The following is a 17,945-nucleotide window of genomic DNA, read 5'->3' as shown; positions in this document are numbered from 1 at the left end:
ACCAACAAAGCTCATGTTAGGAACATGAACAAAATTGTGCCTGACAGTTGAAGACAGAATGTCTGAGAGATTGCAGAAGAATGTAACATTTCAGTTGGAACGTGTCATGAAATCCTGACACAGCATCTTGGAATGTTTCTTGTTACAAGTTCATCCCACAGCTCTTGAGTGAAGACCAGAAAGACCTTTGCCTCACAATCGGAGAAGAGCTTTTGGATTGCCTATATGAGAATGAGATGTTCCTTAAGAGAATCATAACTGGCGAAGAGATGTGGGCCTACAGTCATGATGTTGAGACCAAGGCTCAGTCTTCACAATGGGTCAGGAAAGGTGCTCCAAGACCAAAAGAAGCTCATCTGGTTGGGTCAAAAGTAAGAGCCATGCTAATAGTTTTCTTTGACTTTGAACAATTAGTTCATCATGAATTCATACCACAGGGACAAACCATGAATCAATGGTACTATCGGGATGTTGCGAAGTCTGCGAGAAAATATGAGAGCGGCCTAAAATGTGGTGAGACAATTCATGACTCTTGCATCGATAATGCACCCGCACATATGTCCCTGTTGCTGCATTACTATTGCATAAAAAATGAAATCACTGTGCTGCCTCATCCTTCATACCCTCCAGACCTGATCCCTGCGGACTTTTTTTATTTTTATTTCTAAAGTTGAAAACCTCATTGAAAGGGCAAAGATTTGCGACAATAGATGAGATAAAAGAAAATTCGCAGTCAGCACTTCCTATTGTCCAGCAAGTGGCGTACCAAGACTGCTTCCGGTAGTGGAAATGTCATTGAGAACAGCGTATCAATTGTGGAGCAGAGTATTTTGATAAAGGCCATGCACAATAAGTAAAAGATAAGCATAGAAAAATTTTGTGGACAAAGTTCTGGAAGTTTTTGTACAGACCTCGTATGTTGCAAATGTAAGCATTGTATGTCGAGCATTTTCAGAACAGTGTGGGATTCTGTAATGTCCCACCTAGTCCCCCTGCAAGCGAGCAACACTATTTCACCATACAATGTATATTAAACCACAAGAAAAAAGGAAATAAATAATACATACTTTTATCCATTAAACACAGGAATAAGAAGTCAGATTTTCATGTGCAAAATTTCAGTCTTGAGAAGTAAAAGTTACTTTGCATCCTCTTTTAAGACAAGTAGCTCATACTACCAGCATTTCACTAATATGACTTCATTATAATTATCCCCTGCATCGTTTTATGAATAACTGTCATGGAATATTATTTCTGTTCATCAATTGGCAATGTCAAAACTTATGAGGTGAATATTTTATTTACTTGGATTTTCATTGCCTTTCTGCAAAAATGTTAGGTATATCTTGTTGCCATGTCACTTTGAAAACACAAGTATAGCCTCTCCCTGGGTAGCATTTGTATCTCCAATGCATTTTTCTTTAACAAGTCCACTTTTGCGTTATAATGTAAGAACTGATTTTAAGAGACACTTACATCATAATGAAACCTGTTTATTACAGTACATATTTGATGAGAAGTTAGTTGCAATCCCATAGGATAAAGAAAAAGAAGTATACAAGGAAACGTAATAATGAAAATTTAGGGCATAATAATACGAAGTGAAAATTCCTTTGGTGTCAGCAAAAATGCCGATAGTAGTACAGTAGAAGAGAAGTGAAATATAAGAAAGAATGAAATAATTAAGGCAAACCGGATATCATTGGTATGTCCAAAGCAGAAGTGAAGAAGCCATCAATAAACTGGGAAATAATGAAGCTCTTGGATGGAAGAATGATCTTCAAGAATCTGAAGAATGAGAGAGGAAGGAACAGTATAGGGCTGTTGGGAATGGAATGAGCAGGAAGTGCGAACAGGCTAAATCACAGTGAATCAGACACACATATTAAGATGTTGACAAAGATAATATTGCAGGAAAAATCTACGCAGCATATAGGAAGATCTAATGTAATGTCAGAGCAGTAAATTATAAAGGTGTTAACTTTTGATGTGCAGATGGAGAATCTTTATCAAATGCAAGGTAAAGAGTACATGGAGACAGGAGTATGCTGAAGACCTGTGTGATGGAGTTGAATTGTCCCAAAGTGTGAAATAGGAGGAGAAAGAATCTTAGGTGGAAGAAATAGATGAGGTCAAAGTTTAACAGAACTCTAAATGGTCTGAGCTTAAAGAAGGCAGGGAGAAAATAATACACCTTCTGAGTTCTTGATACCTGTGGGAGATGGGGAAACTAGAAGATTATTTAAGCTGCTGTCAAAAATCTTTGAAATGTGACTTTTCATCAAATTTTCAGAAAAGCAATATCAGGTATATGCGGATAAATGTGGAAACTATCAGATGAGTTCTGAAAGATGAACTGCTGTCCAGAATGACATAATGGATGATCAATTTGGTTTCAGGAAGGGAAGTATATCAGAGGAGCACTTCTCACATTGTGGATTATAATGAAAATTAGTGGGTGGAAGGGGGGGAACCAGGATAATTTCCGAGCACCTTGGAAAAGGCACTTGGAGAGAGACTTTGGCAATGTAAGGTGGAATAAGGTCGTCACAGTCCCTAGAAGACTGGGGCTAAAACACAGAGACAGACAAGTAAGACAAGTAATCACTGAAACTCGAAGTGGGAATAATAAGTGGTTGGTCAAGAAAGACAAGTAAGTGTTGTTAGACAAGTTAGTGGTTGTTCGACTTGCTCTTCAAAAAAGAAGTGAAGCAAGTGAAAGAAAATTTCAGAAACAGCAATAAAAGTGCAAGGGGAACAGGTTCCAATGCTAAGATTCACAGACAGTGTAGTCTATCTGGCCAGAGGTAGGGAAAATGTAGAAGACTTGTTGAAATGAATGAAACTGCGAAGGTGGTGAAGAGTAGTAGGAAGAAAAATAATGACTTTTTTTATGTCAACATTTTGAATCAGGCAGTAGGTGAGAAATTAAAAAATTCTCCCCTCCAGGAAGCAAGATTACACAGGATGGTGAAGCCCACAGTTTTAAATAGTCGTAAATATTTAATGATTTTAATCTCATTCAATCCAGATCCCATTTTTTCCCTTCCTCAGAGTGAAATGGGTACATGCTTGCAATAAATCATTCTTTGGGATTGCACTTGCAGCAAAATTATTACTAAGAGGCTTGTATTGTATTACCTCGATGGGTCCTAACCGTGTAATCTTTCTTTATGCTTAAAATCCTTTTAAACTGGGGAAAAGTAAATGGTGAACCGAAACCTTGCAGCATGTTTGCTGGTCATTTGTTTACAGTATGAATGCTTAATGCTTTTGTAGTGCATTTTTGTTTGCTTTGCTTTATTGCCATTTTGTGAGAGAGTGGTGTGACATGATAATTTTCAAAATTTACAAACCTCAGTATTGTAAAAATTATGGTAACCTTAAAGGTTTACATATGCTGATCATGCTGGTTTTTAATAATTTGCTGGAAACATCATATTCACTGGAAACATTACATTTTCATTTGTAATCAAGAATTAGTAAATAAAAATGATAGTAAAGTTAAACTGCAAGTCAAATTTACATGGCAGGTCTTTGTTTTTGGCCCACAGTTCTTACATAGAGAGAAGTAAATTCAAATTTTCCTACAATATTGTAGCTATATTTTTTATAATTATGCTAAGAAAAGTTCTTGTTGGAGTATAAATAATGGAAGAAATAAAAATAACAACTCGTCCTCTGTAAAGTTAAGACATTGAGTCATCAACATGCACAAAAGCAAGACTTGATAATGTTATCATTTGGACAAATCGAACTGCAGAGCAGATAGAATATGCATACATCTGTGTTGCTATATTGTCGTGGCACTGCAGCGAAGTTGGGATGAGGCACTATATCAGCTGGTGTGGATAAAGTGAAAAAGGAATTGGAGAACAGGAGGGAGGTTGGGGAACAATGGCTGGGAGGGAGAGGCAGATAGCACATGGGATATGAATGTGTCACTGATGAGCTCATTCTGGCCACAAGCAGTGGCAGGTGTGTGCAATGGATAATGGCGTGGAGAACTGGAATAATGTAGTCAGATGGGACAATATAGCCATGCAGGTTTATTTGTGTTTGTGTGTCTTCTATTAGCTCTGCAGGAGAATTCGTCTGAAAGAAAGGAACGTTTTCAGGTTTGTTTATGTGCTTGTCAGTGGCTCAGTTCCGCAACTGTACATGAGTTGTTACCTTTACTCCTCCCTTTATTTTGTATATTTTTGTGTCAGATGATCCATTTCTCTTTAACTTGTTCTGTCACAGAAAACGGGAAAGCACCGTTAGCTGCAGATTGACATTAAACTTTTGAGACTGAGTGCTATGTGGTGTTCTGTGGAAGCTATCTTTGTGGTTTCAGCAGAGTGCACGTAATAAAATGCAGAGATATTCTCTGCTTTACCTATGAAATGAAGACAGAGTTTCTTCAGTTTTGAGCAGTTTAACATGGCTGTCAGTAAAATTGTAATTCATCAGCCTATTTTATGATGAAGATGTACTGCATTGTACTGTACATTGCTTATGTTACTATGTTCAGTTCCATGTTTCCATTAATGTAAAGCTTCGTGTGCTGAAGTATTTTAAAATGTTTAATACTGTTCCAATGTAACTGTATTCATCAGTATTCATGATACCTCTGTCAACGTTTTCTGTTGATGCTACTCCTTTAAAAACATTATAATTTTCTTTGCACATGACATATTTACTGATTTCAGTTTTTTCTTACACGCAGCTTGAAGCACCCATCGAATGCATTGATGCAGAGGTAATTTATTATGAGAGCTTCTTTATACTTACACAATAGAGGCCTAAAAATATGATTTCTGATATGTTTGTTTTATGAAATAAACAAATATTTTTCACATTCCGCTTAGAGGCTTTAAAATAAAATGACATTCATGATCATTTTGTGTGAATATATATAATTGCAGTATTGTTAGTATGGTACTGTAAGTGTTTTAACTAAGGAGTAAACTGCATTTAACAGAATTCATTAGTCAAAAGTAAAATCTTGCTTTTCAGTAAACCTTATTTTTATTTTGGGGTATCTTAACCCTCAGATTTTTTTATGTAACTAATGAAATTGTATCCTGAAAACTGAGATCATGTGTAAAACTTGCTTTTCCCATTTAGGTGTTACATGCATTCCCAGTTCTTTGTCAACATTATCAGTAAACTGTAATTAAATATACCAAGCGAAGTGTGCACTGGTTCTGCATCCAAATGACCACTCTACAACTAACTCTTAAGTGTTTTTTGCAGAGGGTTTATAGAACCATTTTCAGACTGTTTATTTACTATTACTAACTGAGGGGGGGGGGGGGGGGGGGGGAAATGAATACACATTTTTTCTGTGCAAGCTCTGATACCTCTAATTTTAATATGATGGTAATTTCTCCCTATGTAGGTGAAAGTCAACACAAATGTTTTTGCATCTAAGGGAGAAAGTTGGCGATGAGAATTTCGTTAATAGATCTCACCACAGTGAAAACACTTTTGTTTTAACGATTGCCATCACACTTCACATACCATATCTGTGACACACACTTCCTTATTGTGCAATAACACAAAATAAGGTGCCCTTCTGATGGTTCCAATTTAAGTTGTTCATAATTGTAATCACTAGGTATTTAGTTGGATTGACAACCTTTAAACTTGTGCAATATGCTTGTTTTATGAAGTAACAAAATCTTTTCTGCACACTGCAGTCACATTTGGAAGGACAGCAGTTTGAATTCCAGTCCAGCCATCCATATTTTAAGTTTTTTGTTTTTCCCTAAACCACTTACAGCAAATGCTGAGATGGTTCCTTTGGAAAATACACAACCTGTTTCCTTCCCGTCCTTCGCTAATCCGAGTTTGTGCCCCATCTGCAGATATGTTGTATTTAACAGGACATTAAACCATAATCTTTCTTCCTTCCTTTTGAAAGTGTTAGAAAATATTTTCAAACAGATACTGTCATGAACTACAGTGAAGATTTTATTACTTTCTTATCTGCTGTCATATTTATTTACTTATTCATTTAATCCTGAAAATTTGCTTGACGCTTGGTGACTGCTTAATAAGTTATGATGGGTACATTGTGTCAATTAAAGTTGAAGTTAATTGTGAGACGACAATGATGATGATGATGATGATGATGATATTGTTTATGTTGTAGTTATTCAGTCCAAGAGTGGGTTGGGGCAGCTTGCCACAGTAGTCTATCCTATACAAGTCTCTTCACCTCTGTGTACCTACTGCAAAACACATCTGCTTGAATCCTGTTTACAGTGTTCAAGCCTTGGTCTCCCTCTACAGTTCCTACACCACACCCTCACATCAGTTACCAAATCAGCTATTCCTTGAGGTCTCAGGTCCTGTTCGTCAACCTAGCTTTTATTTTAGTCAATTTGCACCATAATTTTTATTTTCTCCACAATTTGATTCTGTACCTTTTCAGTAGTTATCTGATCCACCCATCTAATCTTCAATATTCTTCTGTAAATGTTTAAAAATTGCTATTCCCTTCTTACCTTTTCTGTTTGTCAACTTTCAGGCTACACACCAGTCAATACTATTAGAGGAAGTTTCTTAATATGTTAATTTATATTTAATGTTAACCTATTTCTCTTTTTCTGTAATGATTTTCTTGTTAATGCTAGTGTACTGCAATTTCATGTAAAGCACTTTCCACAGTGTAATTACTGCAGAAGTTTAGTGCACATATTCTGCCACTACTGCAGTATCTTTTGCTTACTGCCATACAGAAATGAGGTTGACATAATCTTTATTTTTCGAAATGCAGTGGCAAGGAGAGGAAATTTTGTCTATTTACGGTCCACTGTGATGAATATTTTTGTTGTGTTTCTTTTTTCATAGTCTTCATTAAGAATGTTTTCCATGGAGTAAGATAGTATATATAGTAATTTCCCCAGTGTTCATATTCAGTGCATTAATCTTCAGAAATTTGGTACACTTGTGTTCCTTTTTTGTTTGAGAAATTCATACTAATCTGCAAATAGCTTAACAATTCTATTAATTTCCTTTAGTTGCCCATATCATGCAGCTGGACAGGAAAACTACATGAATTTTGGAAATGCGATTGTTTTTTAGTTGTTGTAATAAATTTATTTGGAACTGAATGAATATGAAAACAAAATAGGAAACCAGAGACATAAGCTTTTAAGTTAACTTCACAATATAATTTTTTTTGCTGTGATCCATAGAAAATTTTGTCTAGTTATGTATCATTCCTTCTGTTCAAGGACAATAATATTTGTTATTTAACTTAATGTGATTGTATAGATAAAAAATCTACTCACCAAGCAGCAGTAGGAAAATGCACACTTATAAAGGGATTTATTTAAATTTCTAAGCTTTTTGAGCCATTGACTTCTTTTCTGGCAGAAGTGTTTAAGGAGAGGGAAGAGGTCAGGTGATGTTTAGGAAATGGGAAGAGTTAGGAAAAGTCGTCCAAACCCCAGGCCAGAGGAGACTTTCTGGACGGCATGAGAAGGAAAGACATTGTGAGGGACTGCACCGCGCAAGACTTTCTTCTCACCCTGTCTGGTAAGTCTCCCCTGATCAGAGGTTCTGGGTGACTTTTCCAAACTTGTTCACTTCGTAAACCTCAATAGTCCCTTACCTTTATCCTTCTTCCTTGTCCTTCAACTCTCCTGCCTGAATGAAGAAACACTGCCTCTGAAAGCTTGTAGATTTAAATACCTTTATGGGCGTGTGTTCCTCTGCTGCTGCTTGGTGAGTCGATCTTCTTTTTTTTTTTTTTCTACCGAATTACATTTATATTTCAAAAATTGAGTCTTATGATTTAATTTTATTACATAAGCTTTTTTTATCTGTGCTTGTTCTCAGTCAAACAGAATTTTTGCAAATATGATAGCATTTATGTTGTATTCTGTGTGAAATGGGAAAGGGTGGGGACACAAAAGAGAGTAAGTAGAAAAGTAACAGCAATTCCCAATAAAGAGAGCAAAGTGCATGTAACATTAGAGACACTGTTTTGCTGATTACATTGCAAGTGAAGTCACAAGCAGTAAGAAGTATTTTCTAGAGAGACTGAAACAACACCTTTGACACTGAATACGCTGATATTTTCAAAAATGGTTTTAGCAGATGATCAAGCAAACGTATAGTTAGAGTACATAGGACAAACATGCAGAAACTTCAAAAACAGATATTCAGAATGTCTCAAAGCTTTAAAAAGCAACAGCTCTCGTAGCACATTTTCTGACCACCTTATAACCCACAGCCACCACCCAACTAAAATAGAAACAAACTCAAGAATACTAAAACCCAGCCACAGCCTATACAGCAAACTGACCATTGAGGAGAACTTCCACATACAGAAGGCAACAGCAGAAGGAAAACAGGTCATAAATGAATACACTTCACTCTGCAAGGGCACACTATTTAATACATTAAAGGAACTTTAAACAGATACAGATAAAGTCCACCCCCGCCCCCTGTTCCACACACACACACACACACACACACACACACACACACACACACACACACACACAAAATTTCTAGCTTTCGCAACCAATGGTTGCTTCTTCAGGAAAGAGGGAAGGAGAGGGAAAGACCTGCGGATGGATGTGTGTGTGTGTGTGTGTGTGTGTGTGTGTGTGTGTGTGTGTGTGCGCGCGCGCGAGTATATACCTATCCTTTTTTCCCCCTAAGGGAAGTCTTTCCGCTCCTGGGATTGGAATGACTCCTTACCCTCTCCCTTAAAACCCACATCCTTTCATTTTTCCCTCTCCTTCCTTCCTTCCTGACGAAGCAACTGCCTGTTGCGAAAGCTTGTAATTCTGTGTGTGTGTTTGTGTGTTTTGTTCATGTGCCTGTCTGCCGGCGCTTTCCCGCTTGGTAAGTCTTGGAATCTTTGTTTTTAATATAAAACAGAAAGAAACTTCCACATGGGAAAAAATATATTAAAAACCAAAGATTCCAAGACTTACCAAGCGGGAAAGCGCCGGCAGACATGCACATTAACAAAACACACACACACACACACACACACAGAATTACTAGCTTTCGCAACCGATGGTTGCTTCTTCAGGAAGGAGAGGGAAAGACGAAAGGATGTGGGTTTTAAGGGAGAGGGTAAGGAGTCATTCCAATCCCGGGAGCGGAAAGACTTCCCTTAGGGGAAAAAAAGGACAGGTGTACACTCGCACACACATACACACACATATCCATCCGCACATACACAGACACATATCCATCCGCACATACACAGACACAGACACAAGCAGTGTACACTCGCACACACATACACACACATATCCATCCGCACATACACAGACACAAGCAGACATATTGTCTGCTTGTGTCTGTGTATGTGCGGATGGATATGTGTGTGTATGTGTGTGCGAGTGTACACCTGTCCTTTTTTTCCCCTAAGGGAAGTCTTTCCGCTCCCGGGATTGGAATGACTCCTTACCCTCTCCCTTAAAACCCACATCCTTTCGTCTTTCCCTCTCCTTCCTGAAGAAGCAACCATCGGTTGCGAAAGCTAGTAATTCTGTGTGTGTGTTTGTGTGTTTTGTTAATGTGCCTGTCTATATATATTAAAAACAAAGATTCCAAGACTTACCAAGCGGGAAAGCGCCGGTAGATAGGCACAATAAATAAAACACACAAACACACACATAGAATTTCTAGCTTTCGCAACCGACAGTTGCTTCTTCAGGAAAGAGGGAAGGAGAGGGAAAGACGAAAGGATGTGGGTTTTAATGGATTTTATAGCAGCGGTTATGTTGAAAGCGTTAAAAATTTTTAGGTTATGGTTTGGAAGTTAATTATGTATTATTGAGTATAATTAGGCAGGATAAAATGTATGGTAGATTATGGAAAAAGGGAAGATGAATACAAAGTGAAACTACTTGTACAATCAAAAAGAGAAAGTAAGATGATAGAAAAGATAGGTAGATTACGGGAAAAGGGAAGATGAATACAAAGTGAAACTACTTGTACAAACAAGAAGAGAAAGTAAGATGATAGAAAAGATAGGTAGATTACAGAAAAAGGGAAGATGAATACAAAGTGAAACTACTTGTACAAACAAAAAGAGAAAGTAAGATGATAGAAAAGAAATTTTGTGTGTGTGTGTTTGTGTGTTATTTTATTGTGCCTGTCTACCGGAGCTTTCCCGCTTGGTAAGTCTTGGAATCTTTGTTTTAAACATATTTTTCCCATGTGGAAATATATATATACAAAATTCCAGTTTGGCACCAAACTCACTGGACCAGAACACACGACAACCACAACTACACTGTGTTTTGGTGAAGTACAAATTGCTTTTACCTTATTTGTGAAAATACATGGTATATTTATGTGTGAATCATGACACCTCACCATGATGCTGAGAATAAAAGGTCTTGCTACACGAAAACATAAGTAAAAACGAATTTAGGTGTGTAACATCAGGACAAACTAAATTAGGTTTAGATGATAGGTTAACTCCCAACGAAATTTCTCATCAAGATTGCTTGGTTGCAGATGACAAGTTACCTGTAATAAATAATACACAAGTGGTCCTGAAAAATCATGCACACCAAGTGTAAAGGTATTAACAAAAAGAGACGAACTATTGTTTGAACTAAATATCCACATAATTTTGTAATCATTTAGTAAAAATCTTCACATTACAGATTAAATAAAACAGAAACCCACTGATGATGGCACAGTGGTGCTGAAACATGTTCGGGAACTTGGAAAAAACGGTGTTTTGCATAACTGGCAGACCTTACATCCTACAATTTTAACTGCAAACACGGTAAACACAAGGAACTGCAAATCCAAATGATGAATGTGGATAGAGTGCATTTGACTTACACGAAACTTGTGTTGGCTGTTACAATAATGAGCATTCTCTGTTTATTACATCAAAGACTGAGGAGATAGATGGTGAAGGGTCTGTGACCCCCAGTGTTTTCCAAACTTGATAGAAATTCTTTACAGTAAAACACACAATTATTAAGAATTGCAATCTTCAAGATGCACTGCTAGACATAAAAATTGCTGCAGTCCCTCTTTACATCAGTTGAAAATCCTTGGTGGAAAATAAACAATGCTTTGAGGAAAGACATGTCTTACCATGCAAAGTAAGCCTCAGGCAATAGAAACATACTGTTTGGGTGTTGGATCTTCTGTACTTAATCAATTGTGATTTTGTTAGCCTTACCAGTTTTTGAATCAAATCAAGTCTCGTTAGAGTAAATGACGTGACCATTTCACCATCACATTGCTGTCCTTGTATCATTAATAACTGTGTCCTATAGTACCGAGCTATAACAGAGAAAATTGTAACTTGGTGTACGCTTAAACAGCTTCAGATCAACTGATATAGCGGTTTACGCCTGCCGATTATGGTAAAACATCAGGAGTGCTCATCCTGTCCCCTTGTTTTTTTGTGGGTGTGCCAGCCAGTCCTCCCCCCTTTTTTATTGTATTTTTTTTTTCATGTCATCTGATGAAGCAGTACCATAGCAGTGATTGTTAATTGTTGCTTTATAGTGAACCATATTTTATTTGTGCCTTCTTTCTCCCAGCTTTGTGCACAAATGATTATCACCATCCTTCATTTTCAGTAAAACATTGGGCCATTTTTTTATGTGTGAGGTCATCCTACTTACTCCGTTTCTTCACTTGTGAGAGGTTTCTGTTTACTTCAGTCAAGACTTTTGTCTTGCTTAACAACACACAGGCACAGTTCTGCATTTGTGATGTTAGCAACATTTCATCAGCTCAAAAACACAAATGCCTTTGCTGATAGATTGCTCAGTCTAGCATGTTGTAAGGAGTTATGTTTTTTACCTTGTGCCATCCCTCTGCATTTGTCATTTCTGAAATATTATGATTATTTGACTCGTTTAATAAAAAGAAGAAAAATTCCTCAAATTTTCTGATACATTTGCGATCACACATTGATGTATTTGATGAAAATGTGGAAGTTCACGAAGTCCAAGCCGCCCACACTGTTTCACCACTTTCGTTCGAAGCAGGCTTATTATTGATAAAGTTTGCAATACTGTATGAAGAAGGGGCAATTGCCATGTCAGGTTATAAGATTTGGTTCCCTCTCACACTGTGTGGTTTGACAAGGAACAGGGAAAACAATTGTAGATGCACAATTTTTTGATCCAGGAATGTTACAACATTACACATTTTTCCTTATTGCTTACAAAAATCTAACACTTTATACTTTATTTTGCTCGGTTTTTTCCTGTTTATACATTAAAAAAATTCTTATTTTCTAGCCTTCTGAGGCATCGGAAACGAAGATCCAGTTACCAGGAATTGAAGAAGAGGTATGTAGAAAATTAAATGTAACCTAAGGAGATAAGTTGGTTCGGAATTATCAAATGATTTAGTTAACTGCTGATAAAACGTTAGGGCCCATTTATCACTTTTTTCCTAAAATTTGCTGATTATTGAAGTTTTTTAAAGCTGTTTTATGCACTGGAAGTAATATCAGTTCTTAGAAAGAAGTTTCTTGTGTGTGTAGCAGTACTTTTCAAAAATGTCAGAGACTTCCTGAAAATTATTTTTGTCCAGTTTGACATTCAACGACTTCTCATTTGGCGTTCCCACCCACTGAAGAGTAATTTCTCACCACTTGTTATTGTTCATGGTGTCCCAAAAAGAATGACCCAATTTTAACTTGTATAATATTAAGACAAAAGCCACTTGGTAACTGAAACAGCAGATGTAATCGGCATGCTGTAGAGTTTCAGAAAAAATCCACTAGATGTCACTGTGAGTACTGATCTGGAGCGTGCAGCCAGTCTTGCGCAATATGGCATCTGCGCAAGAGAAGACATATCGTGTTATTGAATTTAGTCGTACTCCATCAGTGATTGCACTTCAGTGGGTGTTTCATATTTGATTTTGTGCTAAACCACCATCAACAAAGAACATTTGACGGTGGTATAAACAGTATGAGGAAACGGGGCCTCAGTAAAGGCAAAAGTCCTGGCCAGCCATGCGTTCCTGAACAAACAGTGGAACAAATCTGATGATCATTTGAGCAGAGCCCCCGCAAGTCTATGCGTCGTGCTAGCCGAGAACTTGTGTTGCTGCACATGACAGTGTGGCGTGTTTTATGGCGTCATTTAGCCCTCAAACCATACTGTTTACAACTGTACAAGCTCTTCAAGATACTGACAAAGTGGAGTGAGTGAACTTTAGCAATGCTACTCTAGAGGACATGGAAGATGAGACTTTTTATGTCACAGTTGATATTCAGCAATGAGGCAACTTAGCGGTAAGGTTCACATTCGTAATGTGCGTATATATGAGCTTGAAAATCCTCATGAAACAATTGAACACTAACGTGATTCACCAAAAGTGGATGTTTATTGTGCTGTTTCACAAAGCAAGGTTTATGGACCCTACTTTTTTGAGGAAGAAAGCGTAACAGGACAATCATATCTTCCAATGCTACGGAACTGGTTATTCCCACAACTTGACTCTGACAATTTCATCTATCAGCAAGGTGGAGCACCACCCCACTGGCACAACAACGTGCACAGTCTCCTTAATGCCAACGTGCCTCAATGTTGGATAGGGCATACAGTACCGTGAGACCAGGCTTTACACTCTTGGCCTCCTAGGTCCCCTTACTTAACACCGTGTGATTTCTTCCTGTGGGGATATGTTAAACAATGTGTTTACGTTCTTCCCTTACCTCGTGCCATTGATGAATTAAAAACTAGAATATCAGCTGCTGTAGCTTCAGTGACAGAAGCCACCTTACGCTCAGTTTGGGATGAATTTGGCTATCGGCTAGATGTTGTCCGTGCAGTTAATGAGGACATATTAAACATTTATGATGGATTTTTATAAACTTCTGTCTTTTTTGAGTAATTTAGTATGCAATTTGTTGGTATTGAGCTTTTCTTCCTAATAAATAATTCTGTTTAAAATCGGTTCATTCTTTTTGGGACACCCTGTATATTCCTTACGTATAGAACAGCTACTGTTATTATGTTGTATTTTTTGTATTTACTGGATCATGTTATTAGGACCATGTATGAGTTTACAGAACACATTTGGTGCTTGAAGGGAGACAAGCTATAAATTAACAAATTTTGTTCTCTTTGGTCACCTTGCTTTAATGTTTTGTATTCATTTATCAAGTTCTGAGTCATTCTTGTATATGTTTTAACTTCCACAAATTAATTGAATGTAATTCTTTAGCTTCATTTGTTTGGATTGTCACTGAAGTCTGATAATGAAACTGCTTCCTTCCATGTGCTTCAGACTGTCATCTTTGGAATTCTGATTTCTAAGCTGTACCCTGAAATGTTAAATATGTCAGATATTGCGTAAATCCATTCCATATTTGCAGGATGGTTGTAATTAAAGTTCAGATACTCATAGAGTTCCAGTGTGGACTGTATTATCGTATGTCAGCAAAACTGGGTAGATATTCTAATGTGTTAATGTGGAACCAATTAATGCTGGAAAAAACAATAGTTCCAGTGTGGTCACCGGGTGCAAACCTGGCAATGCGAATGCAAAAATTATGTATAAATATGTTTCCATATGTACTGGACAAGGAACGGCAGGTTCTCATGAAAGGTCAAACATGCGAGAAAAGCATAATGTTGATTTTTATCATTAATTGTAGTTACACAATTTGTTCAATATGAGCATCAGAGACATTGATGAGATGCCATGAAGTGTCGGGTTTTCACCTGGTGGCCTAAACTGAAACAAATATTTTTCCAGCATAAATTGGTCCCACATTAACATATTTACCAAGTTTTGCTGCCAGATATGATAATTACACCCCACAGTAGACCTCTGCAAGTTGCAGCACTTTAATTATAACCACCCAGTATATGAGTGACCATCACATTCTTAACATTATATTAAATGATGATTCTTCTAAGCTCTTATACAATGTTCTTTGAATACATACATGGAGTACATGTAAGATGTTAACTCCAATCCTCATCTGTCCCTGGTAAGCTATGTCACAACACAATTTCTGATTGTTTTTCAGTCTGAAGGTGAATGTGGTGAACCACCAGCCAAGAGGACAATGCTTGACCTAACACCTAAAGTGGAACAACCAGTGTGAAACTACTTCAGCATTTATTGTTGTGTGAATTCGTATGCATCACTGCTTCCACCATGTTTATGGAAATTGTACTGTGATGGAAGTGGTGTCACTGCCAGAAGTGTTGAAGTTAATAGAAATTGTGTGTTTTTATGAAGAGTGCAAGTGAAACTGTGAACCTTAGTGAGGACATTCACTAACAAAGTTGACACTGTCATTCAGTGAAGGTGCAACTTGCAATGCAATTGCATTCTGTGTGTTCATATATTCCGAGACTTGGCATGTGTGCTTAACACATATGTCATCTGGCAAATATTTTCCGCAGTATTCATTACAGTGTTGTTTCTTTTTTGTATGGAAACTGTGTTTGACTTTAAAGAATGCATGGCACATGAATTATTTTGAATGTAGGTGGTTGTGCTGCGGAAGCATTGTACAGGACAGTTTGAATGGGTAAGCCCTACATTTCGTGATAGTGCATAGTTTTCATGCACTCCTTGATATTTTTCCACTTAATAAATAGTCTGAAAATGTGAACACTTCCTGGGAAATGCAAGGGACATCTGGTGAAATTCATAACACTGAGTCAGATATTTTCTAGCACATAAGAACATTTCTCATTTTTCTTAGTTTCATTTTTGATAACTTACTGAAAGTAAGTGGTGTCAAAAGAACTATTTATTTACCTATTTTTTTATCTAATTGTTAGAAATGTAAGACCTTACTTTTAAGGTGCATTGCAGTTAGTGTTGAGATTAGATTTGTTGAGTTACTTGTTTTAAAATATGCTGAACCAAAGATAGTGATGAGTGGAAGAACACAATTGCAGTATAAAAACAGTGTAATAATTTCGGCAGAAATAATTTTAATGTTAAATGAGTAAGTCCAGTTCCTGGCAGTCTGTAGAGTGAAGGGGGTGTGTTACACATGGTTTCTTCCTATGTTGTAATGTATGACAACTTTCAGTGACCTGTGAAAACAGTGTCAGGATATTATGTTCAAATTTTCCCCATTAGTCAGTTTTTGGAATAATTATTTTTCATTACATTCGTTATTTTCATGGGTATATATATGTGGAATATGAAAGGTTGTATATATCGTGCCTGCCTAGTGTTTCTGAAGTGCTCATCATACGTGATTGTTTTGCTTAACCTATATTTATGACAAAACATTGGATTCCAGTAATGAGAGAAGACTTCCAGTGTTATAAATTTTTATAATTTTTTGCACTCTCAACCATAAATTTCATAAAATTTTGTTAACTGTGCTTGTTTGTTATGTTGCTCATTCAACATCACTAAGTGAAAAAAAAAAAAAAATCAATTGGGCTGGGGAGACGGAAACGTGCTTCGTGATGGTTGGCATTAAAAAATGCATATTAATTGTAAAGTTTCAAATTCAGTGATGTAAAGATGTATAGGGGATTTAAACTTTTTCATTTCTGTCAATATTTTTGTACATTTTACTGCTGTAATTTTCATTATTGTTTGTATTGATATTTTATTTCATCATCCCATTTTATGAAGTGTTTAAATACAGTGTGTCACAGGTAGAGACATGATAAGTGCATGTGTAGAAGGCATTAAGAGATGTGCTACCTAATTACAGGTACCATGGACAGATATGGTTGGTCTGTATGTTAAATTTTCAGCTTTGTTTCATAAAGGAAACAAGTTGGCTTGTCACTGTCTTTGCAGAAAAAAAGGAAAAAACTGGTTAATATGTTAAATGTTAAACTTAAGTTTAACAGATTATTGAAACCACACTGATTTAAGTCTATAGAAAGTTTATTTTAAAGTTATTATTTTACAGTGGTAGAATAACATTAAAATCAACATTATTTACATCATGGTTTAGATGTAGGGATTTTCATTTCTTTTCATTACAATGAACACCAATAAACATTACATGAGTCAATGACTGGACGAAGTAATTTTCCTTTCTTTTACTAACTTACTTTCCTGGTAATGAAGACGTATATAGAAAGATACCTACATGACAAATAGTTATTATTAGATTAGACATATATTTTGTTCCATAGATCCATTGTGAGGAGACCTTCAAGGATGTAGAAGATAGCATGAAACAAGAATACACAAAGTATATTAACAAAGAAAAGGAGATATTCTGATGTACGCATGATCTGGGAGTACGCATTAGGAGTGATTTAAAATGGAATGATCATATAAAGTTGATCGTCGGTAAAGCAGATGCCAGACTGAGATTCATTGGAAGAATCCTAAGGAAATGCAATCCGACAACAAAGGAAGTAGGTTACAGTACGCTTGTTCGCCCAATGCTTGAATACTGCTCAGCAGTGTGGGATCCGCACCAGGTAGGGTTGATAGAAGAGATAGATAAGATCCAACGGAGAGCAGCGCGCTTCGTTACAGGATCATTTAGTAATTGCGAAAGCGTTACGGAGATGATAGATAAACTCCAGTGGAAGACTCTGCAGGAGAGACGCTCAGTAGCTCGGTACGGGCTTTTGTTGAAGTTTCGAGAACATACCTTCACCGAAGAGTCAAGCAGTATATTGCTCCCTCCTATGTATATCCCGCGAAGAGACCATGAGGATAAAATCAGAGAGCTTAGAGCCCACACAGAAGCATACCGACAATCCTTCTTTCCACGTACAATACGAGACTGGAATAGAAGGGAGAACTGATAGAGGTACTCAGGGTACCCTCCGCCACACACCGTCAGGTGGCTTGCGGAGTACGGATGTAGATGTAGATGTAGATGTACCTTCTAGGGATCCAAGTGAAATGTCCTCACGGATCTGGAAAAAATCTTAAAGGTGCGTTCGTTTAGAAGGTAATAACAGACTTTTCACAAAACGTGTAAATTTACAATACACCAAGGTGTGTACTATAATTCTTAAGCT

At 37.0% G+C, this 17,945-nt stretch overlaps 1 protein-coding gene across 2 annotated transcripts in view; it reads left to right on the top strand.

Annotated features, from left to right (window-relative positions):
• Positions 1-16,983, top strand: part of LOC126278016 (sister chromatid cohesion protein PDS5 homolog B-B) — a 192,439-nt gene extending 175,456 nt beyond the window's left edge. Inside the window, exons 21-23 of one of the 2 annotated variants that reach the window (XM_049977726.1) lie at positions 4,712-4,744; positions 12,249-12,299; positions 15,002-16,983. In XM_049977726.1, coding sequence (XP_049833683.1) covers positions 4,712-4,744; positions 12,249-12,299; positions 15,002-15,079 — 162 coding nt within the window. In that variant the 3' untranslated portion in view covers positions 15,080-16,983. The remainder of the gene's footprint in view (positions 1-4,711; positions 4,745-12,248; positions 12,300-15,001) is intronic. The other variant, XM_049977727.1, reaches the window with a different exon arrangement.
• The last annotated feature ends 962 nt before the right edge of the window (positions 16,984-17,945 follow it).

This window comes from Schistocerca gregaria, chromosome 6 (assembly GCF_023897955.1).
Source record: "Schistocerca gregaria isolate iqSchGreg1 chromosome 6, iqSchGreg1.2, whole genome shotgun sequence".
Taxonomy (NCBI): domain Eukaryota; kingdom Metazoa; phylum Arthropoda; class Insecta; order Orthoptera; family Acrididae; genus Schistocerca; species Schistocerca gregaria.
The sequence above is the reverse complement of the archived record's forward strand: the minus strand, read 5'-3'. Positions and strand labels throughout refer to the sequence as shown.